The sequence below is a fragment of the Plectropomus leopardus genome, chromosome 24 (genome assembly GCF_026936395.1).
Source record: "Plectropomus leopardus strain MGB_pleo_1.0 chromosome 24, ASM2693639v1, whole genome shotgun sequence".
Taxonomy (NCBI): Eukaryota; Metazoa; Chordata; class Actinopteri; order Perciformes; family Serranidae; genus Plectropomus; species Plectropomus leopardus.
In genome coordinates this window covers 11,995,504-12,015,104 of record NC_142199.1, presented here as the reverse complement: position 1 = coordinate 12,015,104, position 19,601 = coordinate 11,995,504, and the positions used below count along the sequence as shown (strand labels likewise).

Genomic DNA, 19,601 nt, shown 5'->3' with positions numbered 1-19,601 from the left:
GCAATAAGGCAACGAAAAGGACAATGTGATATTTCACCAATATTAACCTACATTAACGCTGCATTAAATGTTGGTGAACCCATACAGCCAGCAACAGATCTCTCTTTAATCAGGGAAATGCCACCATGGCTTGGCGTCGGTCCATCGCAAAGAGCAAGGATTTATTTCCAGACACACCATTTTGCATTGTTTAACATACATATACTGAGTAAAATCGACCTGATAAGCTGCGGGGAAAATCAAATAAGTAGTAACTTATATGGACTTTTGCTCAACTTCGAAAGTTCTTGCTTTAATGTTTTGAGCATGCATTACTTTATCCACTGACAACACAGCCTCACAGAAATACATGAAATAGACCCAACCTCTTAAAAAGGCATCATGTCGTGTTTGCATGAAATGTGTTGAAATAACAAGCTGGAAACAAGAAAACTACGTGAGTGTTAAGTCTATTACGAATGGTCGCAGCAAGATTGTGGTTTTGGTTAAAATAACTATGCTCTGGACATAATTGACATACTCTTAACTGCTTTAAACTGTGTGTCTAACACACATATATCATAATAAAAACAAAACAACTTTTTATAGCATCAAACTTATCCAAAAAATGAGCATTTGAACATACATTAGCATAGTAGCAAGTTAAAATTTATTGGATGTGAATTTTGATTTTTTTTTAGTTTGGCTAATGTCCCATCTGCTTACGTGGGGGGGTTGAACAAGACAAAAGATCCTCATTTGCTTTACATGGGCTTTGTTTTCATGTTGGTGTGAGACCAGTCTGCTACCTGAGCATTAACCTGACAAACCGAGCGTTTCAGGGTTTTGTAAATCAAGTCCACATAGATTTAAATGACCATTGAAATGCACTTGATGGCCATATACATGATATTGTGAAAATATGATGATAATAGCAATCATCAGCAGCAGTTAACAGACCTTTTTTACCTTTACACCTTAATATTATATCATTGTGACTTGATAACATGATCATTGTGCTCTGATTTGGAGTAGTCTGCAGACTCCTATAGGGATGTCAGAGGCAAATTGGTTCCAGATTGCACATTTGAGGTGTTTTATGAATGCGCGACCTGTGCTCTCTTTTAAAAGTGGCTCTTAAGCGTAAAATGTTTTGCTAATGACCAAACCTGAGCCAAGGCTCTGACTTATGAGCAGCTGATTGGATAGCTCAAATCATTTATTATAAGTTTAATGTTTTCTTTCAGAGCTCAAACTAATTCCCACTGTAGGGATGACTGAATTGATTCGATTTTAATGTGCAGTATATCATATTCTTGAAGAGACCCTCCTCTAACAAGCAGCACAGGTCTGATCCCAGTAACTGTTATGGTGCTCATTACCTGCTACATGTCCTCCTGAAGTGAAACTAGCTGAGTCACTTTTACATCATGGACAAGTGCGTCAGCAAACTGTATGTGAATCAAAGTCAAGGGGAATTGTACGATGTCCTTGTTTTACCACAGAGAGTATTGGTTGAACTTGTCTCAGTCACCATGTTCCTCTTCTCCTGTATTTTCCAGCCAAGTGTCCCAGAGCAGCTCCCTGGAGGAGGTTCACCTGGATGGGGTCCCACCCACCCCTCGCCTGGTGGAGATGAGACGGGACCCAGTCCTGGGCTTCGGCTTTGTGGCAGGCAGTGAGAAACCGGTGGTGGTCCGCTCTGTCACACCAGGTAGGCTGTGGCAGTGTCTTTTCTGATATTACCACAGGGAGTCACCAAAGTCAAAGATGGTCGAATCCAACATGCCGGGGCTTTAAAGCTTATCTTTGATAGAAATAACTATCAATATTGGTGTCACACAATCCATATTCCTCAAGCGTAAAACAACTATCAAGAAAACAATGTGTCAACTCAAATCATTTCTCTTACTTGCCTTTAGCTTGTTTACTTTGTTGTTTCAAGTGGTTTCACTAGACATGCATGCTTATACCTTAACTTTGTTGACTGAAACCCCATCGCCCCAAACGCCCAGGACACACTGCATGCATGAGCAGCGCATGATAGCAACCTTCCCAAACTGCTGCGTCTTGCACGCTCGCCATGTTCAGACTGACAGCGTTGTTGCTGTGACACTGCTGCAGAGCTGCCTGCTGCTATGACTACTGCATTTCCACAATTATTAGCACATATTCCACTCATTTATGAAGACGTGCAGGATCCTGCAGTCAACAATATGGTCCTGAAAATATTTCGCAATAAAATGCCTTGTGCCAACAACTGACAGGATTCTGTCGACATAAACGTTGTCAGAGGGCTTTTATTTTGAAAGGGAAACAGGAGCGTTTATTTAAAACAGAGAGATTTGTATTTCCTCATGTTTTTGGCCAATATTCTTTATATTGAAACTGGAATAAAAGGTCGTATAATGTGAATATAATTATCAAAACACCATTTTCACCATTTTTCACTTTCTGCATTTTCTGCTGGTAACTGCGCACGTCATGCAGAAAAAATCAGTGGCTGCGTTAATACCGTACATTTTGACACACTGCGGTTAATGTTTGGTTAGGTTTACGACAAAAACCACTTGGTTATGATTCGGGAAAGACTGTTTATAGAGCACAATTCCCCCTGGAAAGACAGTGATGTCTCTGTAAAAAACAAACCCCTTGTCATCGCATTATCTCCGTTGGAAAAAGAGTGGCGGGTCACTAAAAAACAACCACAGTTGTGGCTAAAGCAAAACTGGTTTTGTTGTTTTTCCATCCTAAAGCTTGGCGGGCATCTCTTCTGGGTGAAGATCCTGTTTTGGCGTAAAATACTTGATTTTTAAGACACTATGAAACAAGTGCTTTAAGTGGCACTATGCCAGCATGAAATTTAAATGCCTGTCGTGGCACTAATTCCCGGGGGCACACAGTGATGACTCACTAAAAAACAGCCTTTGTTCTCAAACAGTGGTCTGCAGCTTGGCATGCATCTTGCCTAGGTGACACACCGTCCCCATGTCCACCTGATGACAACTCAAGTCAACTCATACTACAGCACTGTAGAAACATTGATATGATATGTGTGAAAGGTGCAAATGTTTTATATTCATGGTTTTCTTCGAGTGACTGGCCTGTGAATTTTGCATCGCTTCCTGCGAGCACATGGTTATATTCACAAAATTCACTTTAAAAGACTGTCTTTACCTGCAGAGTCTTCCCTTAACAATACCACATGGATCAAGTTTGTAATTTTTGAAACAACGTGAGGGATTATTTTCTGCTTCAAAGGTCGAGTCAACCCTATGGATGTTTTGATTGACAGCAAGAAGAGCAGTGCTCAATGCCTGCACCAAAAACAGTCCACTTCGATGGGATTATATGATGTTAAAAGAGAAAATGAAATAAGTGTAACATAGCAAAGTAGGAAAACAAACCCTGACTCTAGCTGTGCTAGTGTAGTACAGGAATCCCAGAGTTTGCATGATGAAAGATTTCTCTGAATGACTTTATTAGTTCCTCCTTACTGTTTGCAGAGTGCTAATCAGTGCACGTAGTCGTTGTAATGATTGTTTAGAAGGACACCATGCAGACTGTTGGCTTCTCCAGCCCATGATTGCGCAAGTAAGCACTATTGACCCCATGCAAGAAACAAAATAAACACAAATTTATTTTAAGTTGGAACCGTTGTTTATTTTTTGGTTGATTGGCTCATTGCCAAATTAGTGCCAAACCGCTGCCTACAGTCTCCTGTCAGCCGTCAGCTTCAGCTTCAGCGGCAGCACAGACACACACACAGTGATTAGGCATCTCACTGATCAATCGGCACTGAATTCCAAGCAGACAATTGAACTAATGAATATTGTATTAGGAGTTTTTGGCCAAGCAAAGGAATATATGTGCTTGAGGACGCAGCTGTTTATCAATTATCACACCATATCCATTTTTTACAAAATCACACACACACACACACATTTGCAGTATTCATTCAGCTGCACCGATAAATATCTAGACAACCTTTGGCTGACAGAGTGAAACTCAATTTGCTGTTTGGTCGACTACGGCTTGTTTGCATGTGTTTTTGTGCATGTAGGTGGTCCATCAGAGGGGAAGCTGTTGCCTGGGGATGAGATCATCATGATCAACGATGAGGCCGTCAGCTCAGCTCCAAGAGAACGAGTCATCGACCTTGTCAGGTGAATACAAAAAACCTTCGGGGACACTGTGATACATCAGAATCAAAGCCGAAGTATTTGAGGTTAATCAGGCAGAGAAATACAAAAGAAATCCTTACCCAAACCCGTGCTTACGTTTAATGGCTCAAATTTGAAGGGCCGGTTCTCCTATATAATGGTGTCCAGCCAGCCATGCACATTGTTGGACTTTTATCTGTCTGGATGCTGAGAGATCCCTTCACCTGTTTTATTCTTGAATCATAATTTTTTTAATGATGTGAATACCAAAAACAAAGTGGTGTTCACCTTTAAAGTGGCAGAGGTGGATATATCTTAAAATCTCAGCCTATTTAAATCAAACCATCTTCATGGATAGATGGATATGTATATGGTGAGCGAGAATTTGGGGAACCCTCTAAACTGTCATAATCTATAAAATCCATTGATCATTGCATACTCATTCTGAAACAGAGTGTGGTTTAAATGCTAAATCCTTGAACAAAATTAAAGGACAGAATACTTTAAATGCTAAAATATCGTCTCTACGTGGTTCTCAACATAGAGATGCCTTAACTGGCTGGCGGCTAAAATGCTAACTCCATTAACAGCCCTAAACATTGGCAACAGTGGCGACAGAGCTAACATAATTAATCAGGGGGGAATCAGAGGATGAGCACTACACTTACTCAGCGCCACCGTGCCGATAACGGCGAGATACACAAATGCACTACACAGGCTGAAAGAGCACTTTACTACAGCAAACCACAGAGATGCTCATATTACAACACACGCAGAGGTAGTGTGAATACGCTCTGCTCAGAATGCCATTACTCAGCTATATCTTTACATATCAAACGGTGGTTTGCTGCTGTATCAATGCTCTGAATGTTGCATACATAACTTTTAAAATCTCGTCTTTAATTTCACAAAACTATGTGCAACTTTTTTTAAAGTGCTTGCCAAGTATGAGTCATGCTTTGTACCCATCTGCATAATGTTTAGTTAATACAGTTCTGCTTAACACACAAACATAGTCATCATCACATAACATCAAGACAAATAAATATTCTGAATTTATAACAAGAAAGAAAAAGCTATCTCAATGCACTCTGTCAACCGTGACTGAAGTCATGTTTCGATTCGCTGGAAATGCTGTCACTTTTTTTTCTAATGGGAAACTAATGAGTGTATGTGTATGTGTGTGTCCTTCGACTTTTAACTGCGTCTGCTTGTAAGTGGGGATTGCCAAAGGCATCTCATTCCATTTCAGCCAAGCTAATCAAGTTCCTTCCCCTTATCTGCCATTGTTGTTTGCCATGATTGTTGCTTTCTGATGATTTCTGTTGACTCTGTGATTTGCTGTCTTCTCGCTTCAGGAGCTGCAAAGAATCCATCATGTTGACTGTTGTCCAACCGTATCCTGTGAGTAAATCAGCTCTTGCGAAATGCGCTGCACAGTTTGTATGCATCAGATATGTTTATCTAAATAGCGCTGAAATGAAATTGAGGAAAGAATTACTCTGTATATATAGATGTGTTGCTGCTCTGAATACGAAGTTTCGTTTCCGTTTCTCTCTCTTTATCTCGGCCTTGTAAACCACTTTCACTTAAAAACCATTCATTCATTGAACATATCAGAAATCAGAACATGGTCATCATGACTCAGTATCCCCTGTTTCATGCAAGGTATATAACCAGCAATTCTCTGAATTCTCAAAATTTTGAAAAATAAATTCACCTCTAGAGGTGGCAGTGTCTGCCCTTGATATCATATTTGCAGAGGTGTAGATTTGTGGCTTGTACCTGCAATTTTCTCACAGTTGGAGTACGCCTTGACTCTCCTCCAGAGCTGTGAAATGCTGGCCTGCATTTCAAGGAGAAGGCTGGTGTTATTCAGTGCTTTTCTTGTTGTCAACAATCCCATGAAAAGATTGTGCCAGAAAAAAGCTGATCCCACTGACATTTATTGTCTGTACATAGAGCCAGATACTTATTTATCTGTGCCATACACCTCCATTACTGTCTAAAACAAGGTAAAACAGTTCAACAGTTTTTAACAATAGAGCTTTCTATTATATCACACAATGACTTTGCCCAGTTTTTGACTGTTGTTAGTGTTTTGTCATGTGCTGTTTTCAAGGTCGAGATAAATATTCAGGGGCCTTGACACATCAGGCGGACGGCAAACTTTTTTTCCTTTGTATCATTCTGTGCTCCCTCTCTAAATTCAGAGGCTTTTGCGGGTCCGTGAATGTAGCACAGACATAGCTCTCCATGACTTCTTTTGGTTTTCAGCCACAGTTTGCGTCTTAAGGGTTTGATAATCTGTTGATCCATTTAGATCTGATCAGATCGATGGAGCAACTGCTGTGAGCGAATGCAAACTTTTAGACTTCAACAGCACTCCTAATACACAGTCCAGCTCCAAAAATAGTGGCAGCACGTTTTAATTGTTGCAGGCCATCACAAATAAATGAATGTATGTGAAACCCTGTGGTATGGAGAATTGAGTGTGAAGAAACGAGGTAAGAGAGTCAGAAAGTATTAAGACACGTACTAATGTTTTGGTCTGTCAATAGGATTTGTTGACAACAAGAAGAGTTCTGTTGTGTCTCTGGTAAACAAAATATTGTTTGGTCGGACCTTGTTTGCACTTAACCATTTTCAGGAAATGAAAGTTCATTGAGTTAATTGTTTATTGATTTTCTTAGTGGTACATGTATTGCTAATGTGCTTGAAGCATGTTCCTTTTTTTCCACTTCTTCATTTGTGCATGTGTTTATGCTTCTCTTATCTCTCTCCCTCCCTCCGTCTGTCTGTCTCTTTCTTCTCCTGTCCTTCCTCTCTCACTCCCTGTCTCAATTTTTGGACGTTTGCCTCTTAGTCCCCTAAATCGGCGTTCATCAGTGCAGCCAAAAAAGCCATGCTCAAGTCCAATCCGGTCAAAGTGCGCTTTGCAGAGGAGGTCATTATAAACGGCCAGGTTCCAGTCAGTTCTACCACACACACACACACACGCACACACACGCACACACACACACACACACACAAACATGTACACACACACTTATGTATGACCCATATAAGCAATGCCAGATGGTTACCTCATAAGACAGACAGTTCCGTGAATGCCAGACAGATAAGACAATCACAAAAATGTGTTGTGACATGCCACTTTGATGGAATCATTTCATGTATTAAACCTCACCTGTCTTCTGCTGAGGGGACCTCAAAGGATGAAAAAACTGATCCTATTCCCTTCTTTGCAGAACCCGGTGAAGGACAACTCTCTTCTGTTCATGCCAAATGTCCTGAAGGTCTACCTGGAGAACGGGCAGACAAAGTCTTTTCGCTTTGACAGCAGTACCTCTATCAAGGTGTGTGTGTGTGCGCGTGTGTGTGTCTCTGTGCGCCCCACCCCCTATGGCACACTCTGCAAAATTAGCAGTCTCTGCAGCATCCATAATTACAAAGGGAGGAATTCATTTAGAGTGCAAATTAGTGTGTCTTGGTGCACACACACAGACCATGAAATTCAATCACTGTTTGAGTTCCATTTGTTTGAGCAACTCATTTATTCAGGCAAGGTGGCAAAGAGCACATTTAAATTTTTTGACTTGTGATCCACCGTGGCTCCCGGTGTGTAGATCAGGGAGCAAAAGGGCTGAGTCACTACTTTTCTTAGCTTTTCTTAGGGAATACTGTAAAGTTATCTTAACAAGGTCTTTAGTTTGATGATTAATGAAATTTATTTTGTCCTCTTAACCCTCATTGGAACCTACAGTCCTCCATAGGTTGGTCAAAAATGACCTGTATTAGAATTCTGTGTTTATATTAAATATGTAAGGGATAATTTCTGATTCAGTGTTCATTTTCAATTTTGAAAGGCCAACGTGAAGGCACGAACCATCCAGTGCACAGCTAAGGAGCAAAGACTAGTGTTGTGTTTAAAGTTAAGAAAATAATATTGATCATTGTGTTGCAATGTAACGTTCTGCGTGGAAACCTTAGGTCCTGGCATTCATGCAGATGCCATGCTTCACCCACCCAAACACTACTGCATAGCAACACCCGATGGCAGTGCCCCCACACAGACAAAGTGTGTACGAAGTAAAAGCAGGATACACAGAAGGAGATGTAATAACAGAAAGCCAAACTAGAGCAAGACAAAATCAAGCTAAACTTACATTAAATATCTGTAAGACAACATAAAAGCAAGTCTATAAAAATGAGTTTTAAGAATTGATTCAAAAGGAGTAACTGACTCTGTGAGCCTTATATCCTCAAGCGTGTCCCTCCAAAGCCGAGAGGCCCTGATTGTAGGAGCAAGGTTTCATTAGGATTTAAACCTCAACTTTGAAACGGACAGAAGGGCCCTACCTGAGGGTCTAAGGCTGAAGACTGGCTCATATTAGGTCCTATGTGCTATGTGGCTTGGGGCCAGACCCAGAAATGCTTGAAAGGTGATAAAATCCTTAAAATGAACAGGGAGCTTATGGAGTGAGGCCAGGATCGAGATGTGATGTTGTCTTTTAAAACCAATAAGAAAAACACACTATTGATTTATTGACAAAGGAAATGGGAAAGCATTAAAGGGCTTAACCAAATGACAGATGGCGGTGAGATAACTTTAAAAATCATTTTGGAGAACAAACAATATGGGGAAAATATTTTGCTTTGTATTAGTGAGGCTAAATTGGCAGCAGTGCTCCAACATTGCAGTCTGATTGATGTTTTGCCGCACATATCGCATCTCTACATGTTTGTTCAAAACTGAAAGTACACTGATTTCTTGTGCACTAACTGCAAAAACAGTTCGCTGTGATGATACATATAAGCATGACTATTAACCCTTTTAAACCTAAGCAAATTGCCTTTTTATTTATTTTGAAAATCCTTTGGGCATTTCATAACAATTTGCTGTTTGCCTTTTTTCAAAGCTTTAAATACTTGTAAGAGGCATCTCGATGCTTTGCAAGAAAACTGATGTCCATCCAGTTTTAAAAAAAATAAATCATGAGGTCCATTTACTTTAGGATGTGATCCTGACTCTGCAAGAGAAGCTGTCAATCAAGTGCATCGAGCACTTCTCCCTGGTGTTGGAGCACAGGACGGAAGGCTCTGGAAGCAAACTGCTTCTCCTGCATGAACAGGAGATGCTTACTCAGGTAGGTGATGTTTCCTCTTTGTTCACTTTCTCTGCCTCTTTTGACTCAAACACACACACACGCACTCAGTATTCAAGCAGCATTCGGACCACAGTGTCATTTATCAGCGCTGGCACAGCAGGGGCGACAGCTCACATTACACCTACACACACACACACACACGCGCGCGCACGCACACAAATACACAAACACCACACAACACGCACACTCACCCGCAGTGCCCGCTACATTCTAATGAGGTTGCAGGATCACAAGAGGACAATTTTAATATTCATACCACACAGTTCAGATGTGAGGTTTTACACATGGCACGCACAATGGCAGTTTAAGAGTCCCTGACATGCTTAATAAAACCATACACTTCACTGCAATACAGCTGAGTGTCAGTCCTAGTGACAGGTGTGTGGGAGAGGGCTGTTAGTCCTTGAAATGTTAAGTTAACTCCCTCACTCTTTCTACACTTGCATATTCAATAATTCATAAAATGTAATCAATATTTAAAAGATGATGCTGATTTCGTGTTTTTGTCTTGAATAAGAACCCGAATCAAATGCAGAGAGCTTTAGTAACAAGGTTACTGCTGCTGAATCACACAACCATGTATTTAGGTTGTTAAGTGGTTATAATATCAGTCATGTGGCACTACTAATGCAGCTGCTGGTGCTGCAACTGCATCTGCAATCAGCAGTGGTGGAATACCTCACTCTACTTCGATACATTGTAAAGGCCAATGTTGTACTTTTTATTCCGCAGTGTTTGTTTGAGAGCTCTTTCTCTGCAGATTTTACATTCAAAACATATGTTTGGTTTATAGAATATGATGGTTCAGCTGCAGTATGACAACATAACACTGGCATGAGCCGTTCTGATGCATAATGAATATGTTTACTTTGGTTCTTTAAGTCACCTTCCACTCCAAAAAATGTCTGTCCTTGACTGTACTGACTTGTATATGTGCAAAGTTTGTTTCTGGAGAGGTGTTCTTTTTACATTCATCTAGTGAAGGGTGGGGTGTGCGTGCTTCCCTAATATGCAAGATTCAAACGTACACTAGGCAGACTAGATTAGGTACGTCAATAATTAAAAAGCCAATTGCTGTCTAATACAGAAAACGCATATCGACAGGGAAACAGTCTTTGATTTGACACTGGCCTAATTAATTTTGTCATTTACACTGTAGATTGATACAGAAAAGGTACATTTTTTTGCGTAAGAAGTGACCAGAATGGAGGAAAATACGTGTTTGATGTCAAAATTTCAATTCTGAGGCGCCTGGTGGCTCAGTGGATAAAGCAGGCGCCCCATGTATAGAGGCTGTGTCCTCGCCGCAGTGGCCGCAGGCTCGACTCCGGCCTCAGCCCTTTACTGCATGTCATTCAGTCTCTCTCTCCCCATTTCACGCTTGTGCTGTCCTGTCAGTTAAAGTCAAAAACACCCAAAAAATATCTTTTAAAAAAAATCAATTCTTTATGTGGGAAAGAAGGTTTTAGGCAAAATATGAATCATCGCTGAGTATTTTTACATGCTTTAAAAGCTGTCTAGAGGGGGACTTGATGTGTATTTTGCTCATACCATCTCCATTCCTTTTCTTCAGTTAAATTAGTACTTTATTTTCATCATAATTGTGCTGATTCTCCATTAATTTTGTATTAAACTTCTATTAAATTGGGAGAAAGATCAACATTGATGCGATTCAGGCTCACATATCCTGACTTGTAGTCCCTAGTATGGCTCAAGCTGCTAAAACACTAGATTCTACAGTTCCCATAATACAACACCATGGTGTTTTGTCTGACCCTCTCTGCCTGGAAAATGCCCACATTCTCCACGCCTCACAGTTCGTAATACCGGCCACTGCTAGATAAGATTACTATTCTACTGCTGCTGTGACCTCTATTACTGCTACAATTATAGCACACCTTTCTTTCCTGACTTTCACTCAGGACTTGGACTGAAACTGTGCAAGGACTCAAACATTTGCCACTTCTACTCATCTGTGACATTCCGTTTATCTGTTCTCTCTTTATTCCTTCCTGTCTCCTTCCTCTGACCTCCAGGTGACCCAGAGGCCCGGCTGTGACAAGATGAAGTGTTTCTTTCGGATCAGCTTCGTGCCCAGGGACCCTGTGGAGCTGCTGCGGCGAGACGCTGTGGCATTTGAATACCTCTATGTACAGGTGAGCAAGATCAGTGAAGTCCGAGAACGAATTCTGTAAAAACTGCTTGTCGACTTTGAGAGGGACGATTCACAAAGTTACAGAACAGATACTGTCAAGACAAAATCCCCATTTGCAAATAAACTCCTCAAATAAGCCCACTGTTGTATAAACCTCTTGTCTCTGAAATAATAAATTGCTTCCCCATAGGATTCGTTTGATAATTAGTGAAAGTGAAATAGCCTGAGAGAAAGAAAACTAATCATCTTTTCTTGTCAGAGTTCAGTGTTTTGTGCTTCCGAGTCCTTCATCAGGGACGGGAAACTGTTTCCCCTTTGAAGGAAGCTCAAGCCACAAAGGTTGAACTTATATCAGCTCAGTGGGGATGTGCTGCCGCTTGGATTCGTTCGACAGAGATGAAATGCACTTGACAAAGTGTGAAAAAATATTTGACATTCGGATCTTATGTAACTTCCTCCTCTGCCGCAGAGTTGTAACGACGTGGTCTTGGAGCGGTTCGGCCCAGAGCTGAAGTATGATGCCGCGTTACGATTGGCTGCTCTGCAGATGTACATCCTCACGATGACAACCAGGCAGAGTCAGAAGGTTTCCCTGAAATACATCCAGTAAGTTTGTGTGTAAATAGAGTTGCGGGTGTGTTTTGACACTACAAACATGATCTGTAATGTTAAACGGTTGTACAGCCTGGAGCTGCTCCATCAATAATAAATAATAGACCTACTTAGACAGTTTGGGTTTTTCTTCTAAAAGTTTTTTGATGGGTTTACAGATTCAGGGAGTCATTGCCCTGGTTTCCCTCCTTGGCTGGAGACATCTTAAAAACAAAGTTTACTAGTTAAACAATCAAACCACATAATCTGAAGAAATGTCAACAAGGCCTCTAAGCATTGGGCCTCATCCAAAAACCACTCACACAAACAGATTTGTTTTTCAAGTCACACAAACAAGCAGTTCAAAAGAATTCATGGCATCCGCTGATGCTTTTATGTTAAGAATTTTTACCAACAAAATTCAAGTTTTGTTCAAGGTTTTAATCCCTCACAGTCAGTCACATATTGTAAAAAAAAAAAAGGTCTTTTATACTGAAATCAATCTCGGCTCAACAGAAAGGAGTGGGGTCTGCCGCTGTTTCTGCCTCCTGTTGTGCTGTCCAGCATGAAGGAGAAAAACATCAAGAAGGCTCTGACACACATCCTCAAAACCAACCAGAACCTCGTGCCTCCAGGGAAAAAAGTAAGCACTTCTCTTTGTCTCTCTTTGCCCTTGTTAATAAACTTCTGACACACACATATGCACACAAACACACTGTCTGTTTTCTGATGCAATATCCTAAAATAGCCTCGCTGCCATCCGCAACCTTGTAAAGGTTCTCACCCTTGTCAGCCCAAGACCCTTTGTGGAGCCAGACCTTGAATGTTAATGTGAACAACAGGCTTAATGTGTTATCAAACTGTGTGCATAATAAGATATTCATATTCACACGCACACACATGGTCAGGGGCCGCTGATCCGACTTGAGCGGAACTTTTGAGCTCTTTGTGAAACTGTTTTAATGATACAGGCAGCTTCTGGTCTGTTTATTCTGTGACACCCAGATTTAGTTTGACATGTGCAAATCAGCAGCATGGCACAACAAACAACCTGTGCAGTGGTTTCAACTCCAAGGGTAACTAACAACAGTTTTTGTAACTGGTCTAGTGTTGGGCAAGACTGTGAAATAGGCTGCAATGTCAATCTCATTGCAATCTGTCAAACCTCATTTAAATCATCAAATACATTTTTATTCTCTTACGTTTGTCACTTAGACACAAAAACATGGAAAATATGGGCCAGGTTGAAAAAAAACAATTATCTTTTAAGTGAGTGATTTACTATCAGCTGTCATGCAAACAGGGTTATCTGCAAGGGAATCTCTGTTAGACAATGTATTATACAGGAGGGCTATCTTAGTCTGTGAGAATACACAAACGCTTTCATACTGAATCATAAGTGCATGTGGATGAGGCAAGAAACACTGAGGGAGTACAGCAGCACTGTGCTGTTATTAAAAACACATTTGTGTTGGTGACACGTTTGTTCATTGCAATGAACATGGGCCCCGTAGTTTATTTTGAGTTGATCTCACATACATCACAACACTGCCAAAAATACTCAAAAGAGCACCAAATATGCATTAATCCTGGCTAATCCTTGCTTCTAAGAAGAGCCTAGCTGTTTAAGGAAATTACTTTGCCTTTTTTTTTTAAAAATGACACTGCATATCTTTGACCTATTTTCAAAGATTGAGATCTTCAGTAGTGATGAATGAGCTTGGGGCTTGAGTGACTCAGACAGAGCAGGAGTGTAGGGTAGAGAAGAAACCAACACATCGCTGGTTTAGCTCTGCTCATGGAATTTCTTTCAATAAGAAAACTGTAAAATAAAACAGAATAACAAGTTGCCAGATCCTTAGATCCTCAAGATTAGGTATGACTAGTATGTCCCTGGCTACAATCACTGTTGTCATGATCAATGGAAAGTCTGGACGTGACACCTCTTTCAGAGTGTTTATTTGCACCGAGGTGGGAATAGTCACTGTGCAGCTTTTCTGCTATTTACACTCACCCCTAAGACATGTTATTTTGGATCCCACTGTGTGTTGTGATTGGTCAGTACCCATCATGTTGACAAATTGAGGTCGGAAGTGGTTAGAATTAGGGCAAAGAGGTCATAGTTAATACTAGCCAATCTTGGATATTCTCTTAGATAAAGGTGGTGAATTTATAAAAAAAAAACTTACAAATGTGCAGCCAGACTTAGTTAGTAGTCGTGTTCTACAAAGCTGCTTAATGCACACTGTGAACATGAACTTTCGCTGATAAGCTGAATAGACCCATTGGTGTTTAGGTCGTATTTCTAGGACACCCAGGAGTATACACCCAAGTGTAAATAACCACATAGTTCCACCCCGCGTACACCTGGGTGCAAAGAGCATCTGCCCACCCCATTGTAAATGTGTTTCAGATGCCACCAACTCTCTGAAGACACCAATAATTTCACTGACTGTAAGAGCTCCTCTTTGTGAATTGGACTGTTTTTACAATGAGGATTGTTTGCATAGAATGGGGCAAATTTTGCACCAAATGATTTGCATATTACAGAATTTTCATATGTGCAAATATCACATGAGCACAGAGCCAGCATTTGCTCTGCAGCGTGGTTCAGGGTGCATTTTCACCCTTTGCGGGTGCTCTGCGGGGTTTCCTTTTTGTTAGATTTACTGCAAAACCCGCAAAATCCTTGAGTCTGAGCTCACTGTGTTTCTGTAATTTCACCATACACATTCAGGGTGAAATCAGCAGTTTTCAAAATTAATAAATCAGACAAGAAGGATCATTGCAAATTAAATTATCTCTTCCTTTAGTTGAATGTCTCATAGCTGGCCTGACATACATAATAATGAGGTCAAAAGTGTAAAACCCTTCAGAGTTTGCACAACGCCCTTAGTCACCATGTGGATGAATCAGATTTTTCTTTTTTGTATGCTGCTGTAAAAGTGCTACTTTCCAACTCAAACCAGTAGATGTTTGGATGTTAAACTGATGTTAAGGACACATGAGAGTATGTTCATAGAGGTTGGGCTCCTCTTTGATTGGTTAAAGGATTTACATATTAAAAGAGTGGATGAAAAAAAGATGTGTATATTCTGTAGATGATTCACGCAGTCTCTGAGCCATGAAGTACTCGCTCAAGCTGAACATTTGGGCAACATCACTCATCAGCAGGCAAATTAACTTTGCTCTGTGCCCAACTTAATCTACCTAACACAGCTTCACGTAAAGGTTGAAGGAATGTTAAAACGCTAAACACACCTTAACTCTATATTTGTGCATATTTATTTTCATAGAATGCCAGTCATACCAAAGGGGTATTGAGCTCTTCCCTTCAAGCCGGAGCAGTGTGATTTGCTGGCTAATCATTTGCATTCACAGTGGCAGTTGATATCCCCTCTGCTCATTAGGGAGAAATATGGCAAAGAAACACCAACAAACTGACATGCAATTTAAAACACTGACGCTCCAAATTAGCTTTCTTATTACGGCCTTGAAGTTATCACTCATCCCCTCGTTGAAAGAGGCCGCTCACTCAGTTTTGTGGAAAGGTGGCGGTTAAGACTGAGCAAAAATTTCATATAAACAACATTATATTGAATGAAGATGTCTGGTAAGGTCAGACATCCAATTAGCCTTTTGTTGCTGAGACTGATGATATTTCTAAATTAGGATGCAACATCAGGAACATGCGCAATATATATTATACCATGTAAGTCTGACAAATGTTGTCAGTGACTATGAATGCAGCTTGGCATTAGGCTTAGCTTTTGCATTACAAATGTATTGCCTTTGTGAGCATAACCCAACCGCCAGAATAATTTTTAGCATTGTGCATTTTTGCAAACTACGCATATTTTTACATTTCATGTATAGCGGATATTTTTTTTACATTTCAATTTTCAGATGTGACCAAGCTGTGGTTAACACTTGGTTAGGTTTAAGTACAAAAATCCCTTGATTAGAGTTAGGAAAATGACATGTTGTCTCTTAAAATACCCAGTTTGGTCTCCGCAAACACAGCTGGACATGTCCCGAATTCTTGTTTTAAAAAAGGCCTGGTTTGGTCTCTACAAATATAGCTGGACATGTCCCGAACTCTTGTTAAAAAAATAAATAAATAAAAATGTGGTATGGCAAACATGGCTTGGCATGTCCCAAACTGTTGTTGAAAAGCACTTGCTTTTGCTGCTACAATCGCAGCTGGATGTGTCCCCAACTCTTATTAAAAAGAGGCTGGTTGGTCACTACAGACACAGCTGGTCATGTCCCAAACTCGTTAAGAATACCTGATTTTGTTGCCGCAAGAGCGACTGGAAATGTCCCAAACTCTTGTTAAAAATGACCTGCTTTTGTTATCTTGAATAGTGGTCTGCTGCTGTCTGCTTTTTAGCAGAAAAAAAGACTTGGTTAGGAAAAAATCATGTTTTGGCTGTTTAGCCACATACTTGGCTGGACATGTTCCTAACTGCCACTAAAAAACACACGTTTTTTAATGAGTGCGTGTGTGTGTGTGTGTGTGTGTGTGTGTGTGTGTGTGCGCGCGTGCCTGTATGTGTTTGCAGTTTAAGCATCAGTGCTTTGCTAAAATGCACATTTGGTACTTTCAAGTTTGAATTTAAAAAATCCAATTGATCCTAAATGGCCGGAGGAACTCACATCCACAGAAGCAAGCCATAAAATATTCTGCAGTGGAGCAGCGCTTTGGATTTTGATCAGATTTAAATGACATGATGGGATATAATGGAAAACCAGTGGTCCAGACCAAAATGGCTTGAGAGTGCTTTACATCCTGACATTAGAAGACAAATGCATCTGTTCAGGTTAAAGTGATTTTATTTGCAATGCTTACTAATGTATTTCACTTCTCTCTGTGCAGCTGACTGCTTTGCAGGCCAAGGTGCATTACCTGAGGTACCTCAGCGAACTCAAACTCTACGGAGGGAGGGAGTTCAAATCAATACTTTTGGTAAGGCCATTAGTTCCAGAAAGGATTTTTAAAAGTTTGAAAACAAACTTGAGCCTTGCATCTCTCTCAATGTCAAAATTGTTTAACTTTTACTTGTGACATGCATACACAACTTTGTGCAGCAAGGGGAGAAGCAGACAGACGTGACGCTGTTAGTGGGCCCACGCTACGGCATCAGTCATGTTATCAATACCCGGACCAACCTAGTGGCCCTACTGGCCGATTTCAGCCACGTCAACCGCATCGAGATCCTCACTGAGGATGAGACCAACGTCCGACTTGAGCTACATGTTCTAGATGTCAGGGTGAGAACAGCCCCGTCTAACAGTACAAGCAAACTTTATTCCGCCCCACACAAATATAGTATATGCTTTTTCCCCTTTATTTCTTGCCTCTTTTGACATTGTCTTACTCTGTTTGCCTCCTTTTTCCACAGCCTATCACACTAATCATGGAGTCCAGTGATGCAATGAACCTGGCCTGCCTAACAGCAGGCTACTACCGCCTCCTAGTGGATTCAAGGAGATCTATCTTCAGCATGCCTCACTGCAATAGCACAGGAGGGGATGACACAAGTGAGTTATTTTGTGTGCCTGGATGTGTGTGCAGTCAAAATAGCATGGATTTGCTACTTATTTCTACAACAAGGCACTGTCAACAAGTCATTCACAGCTCAATGTTTACAGTCAGTATTGCAATTGTTTTTTTTATTATAGTGAACTGATTTGCATTTGGATGAAAAAGTGTATGTTTTTCTGCACAGTTTTACTTGTGTCATGAATGCTATAGAGACAAGTGGCAGGATCTCTGTCCTGGCAGAGCGCACGCACACACACACACACACACACACACACACACACACACACTATATAACCACAGAGACATTTTGAGAAGAAAAAATCTTGTGGCTTAAAAATTGATGCTTTACAGTGCAGCAGAAAACCTCAAAAGTCTTGAAGTGGCGCACTCAAAAAGTGTAGTGAAGAGGAGGCAGCCGCATTAAAATTTAACCAACATAAAATATAAAACACATGAAATAATAAGACCTTGTATTTCTGCTGTCTGCAGGTCAGGATCGAGTCCTGGAGTGGCCGTATAGCACATCTTTGGGGGACAACGAGGAGCCGTCAGCCAGCCAGGGAGAGGTCTATAACAGGGACTCTGAGTATTCGGACAACGGACGGAGAGAAAACAGCATCTCTCCTTACTTTCATGAACCCCAAAACCAAGACAGAGACCCTGGGACACGGAGAAGTCCGTTGCCACCTCCTCTTCCACCTGCCACCAGACACAAACCTCAAGACTCACCTCGGAGCGCCAAAGTGTCATTTATTTTTGGGGGGGACCCACCTTTGAACAAGCCTAAGAACTCAGGCTATGAAAGACTGTTAGAGAGCCCTGAGGTGCCCGAGCACAGACCGGCCTACTTGCACAACAACACAGACTTTCGGCCACAGGACAGGGTGCCATTTCAGTTCAGTGGTCTGGCACATGTCTATAGTAACATTATAACTGAGGAAGGTGGCGAGGAACCACTGCTGAGGGATCTGTTTTATCATAACACAACAGACGATGCAGAGGATGACGACGATGCTTCCTGCGAAGAAGATTCCACAGGAGGGACACCTGTAAGTGAGGACAGAGGAGGTGGAGATGGAAACTGTGGCAACCAAGGAGGGGGGTTAACCACAGCAGCCGGCAAAGCTTCCTTCCTCACGCTTTCTGGTTCCACGGATGACATCATCGACCTGACATCACTGCCTCCCCCTGAGGGAGACGACTGCGTCGACGACGACGAAGACGACACACTGTTGCAGACACTCAATCTTGCAATCGCAGCTCCACCACCAGGCTTCCGGGACAGTTCAGATGAGGACGCAGCACCCGAGGGAAGGCCGCTAAGCACACAGGACAACGATGACATACCGGTGTCGTTAATTGATGCCATCCCGACACATGGGGAGGGGGAAGGAAGCAGGGGAGGGGAGAGGAGGCTGGATAGTGCGGTCATGAATACTCTACAAGCACTGGAGGCTCTCTCTGTCTCTGAACAGAGGCCTCCCCCACCACCACCCGGCAGTAACAATCCAGGTCTGTTGAATACAAATGCAAGCAAAGCAATGTTTAATCACTGTCTTTTACATCTTTGTTTAACATTGTTTTTCAGTCCTTTTTGCTCACCATGACACACCCAAAATAAATCCTGTGTCTGTGGTCTTGAGTCTCATTTTAGAACACTAAAAATGTTTGTATTTTTGTTTTTTATGATATTTTTTTATCAGAGAAAAGTTCAAAATTATTGGGTCATAACTATTTCCCCCTACTGTAATCATTTTTTGCATTTGCGTTTTTTACATTTTAACTTTAATTCTCTGTGACCTCTTGCACATCTTAGGTTAGCAAATTCCCAAAACACATCCATGACATCAGAACAGAAGCTATTTGTATAATGTGCCTCCTCAAATTGCCTTGCCTAATGCCCTCCCCTGTTTGCCTTGTGTTCCAAAAAACCTGGCAGAACACCAACAACTCAGCCCTTTCCTGTTGTACTTTGTTATGCTAAGTGCTGTTTT

At 41.3% G+C, this 19,601-nt stretch overlaps 1 protein-coding gene across 5 annotated transcripts in view; it reads left to right on the top strand.

The window, feature by feature from the left end:
• LOC121963003 (FERM and PDZ domain-containing protein 4-like) overlaps nucleotides 1-19,601 on the top strand; it is an 84,413-nt gene that overhangs the window by 60,147 nt on the left and 4,665 nt on the right. For all 5 annotated transcript variants that reach the window (XM_088074286.1, XM_088074290.1, XM_088074289.1 and 2 more), the window contains exons 3-15: nucleotides 1,542-1,693; nucleotides 4,043-4,145; nucleotides 5,501-5,546; nucleotides 7,009-7,113; nucleotides 7,394-7,501; nucleotides 9,161-9,292; nucleotides 11,350-11,469; nucleotides 11,938-12,074; nucleotides 12,576-12,702; nucleotides 16,939-17,028; nucleotides 17,151-17,333; nucleotides 17,465-17,603; nucleotides 18,097-19,119. In XM_088074286.1, coding sequence (XP_087930412.1) covers nucleotides 1,542-1,693; nucleotides 4,043-4,145; nucleotides 5,501-5,546; nucleotides 7,009-7,113; nucleotides 7,394-7,501; nucleotides 9,161-9,292; nucleotides 11,350-11,469; nucleotides 11,938-12,074; nucleotides 12,576-12,702; nucleotides 16,939-17,028; nucleotides 17,151-17,333; nucleotides 17,465-17,603; nucleotides 18,097-19,119 — 2,465 coding nt within the window. The remainder of the gene's footprint in view (nucleotides 1-1,541; nucleotides 1,694-4,042; nucleotides 4,146-5,500; nucleotides 5,547-7,008; nucleotides 7,114-7,393; nucleotides 7,502-9,160; nucleotides 9,293-11,349; nucleotides 11,470-11,937; nucleotides 12,075-12,575; nucleotides 12,703-16,938; nucleotides 17,029-17,150; nucleotides 17,334-17,464; nucleotides 17,604-18,096; nucleotides 19,120-19,601) is intronic.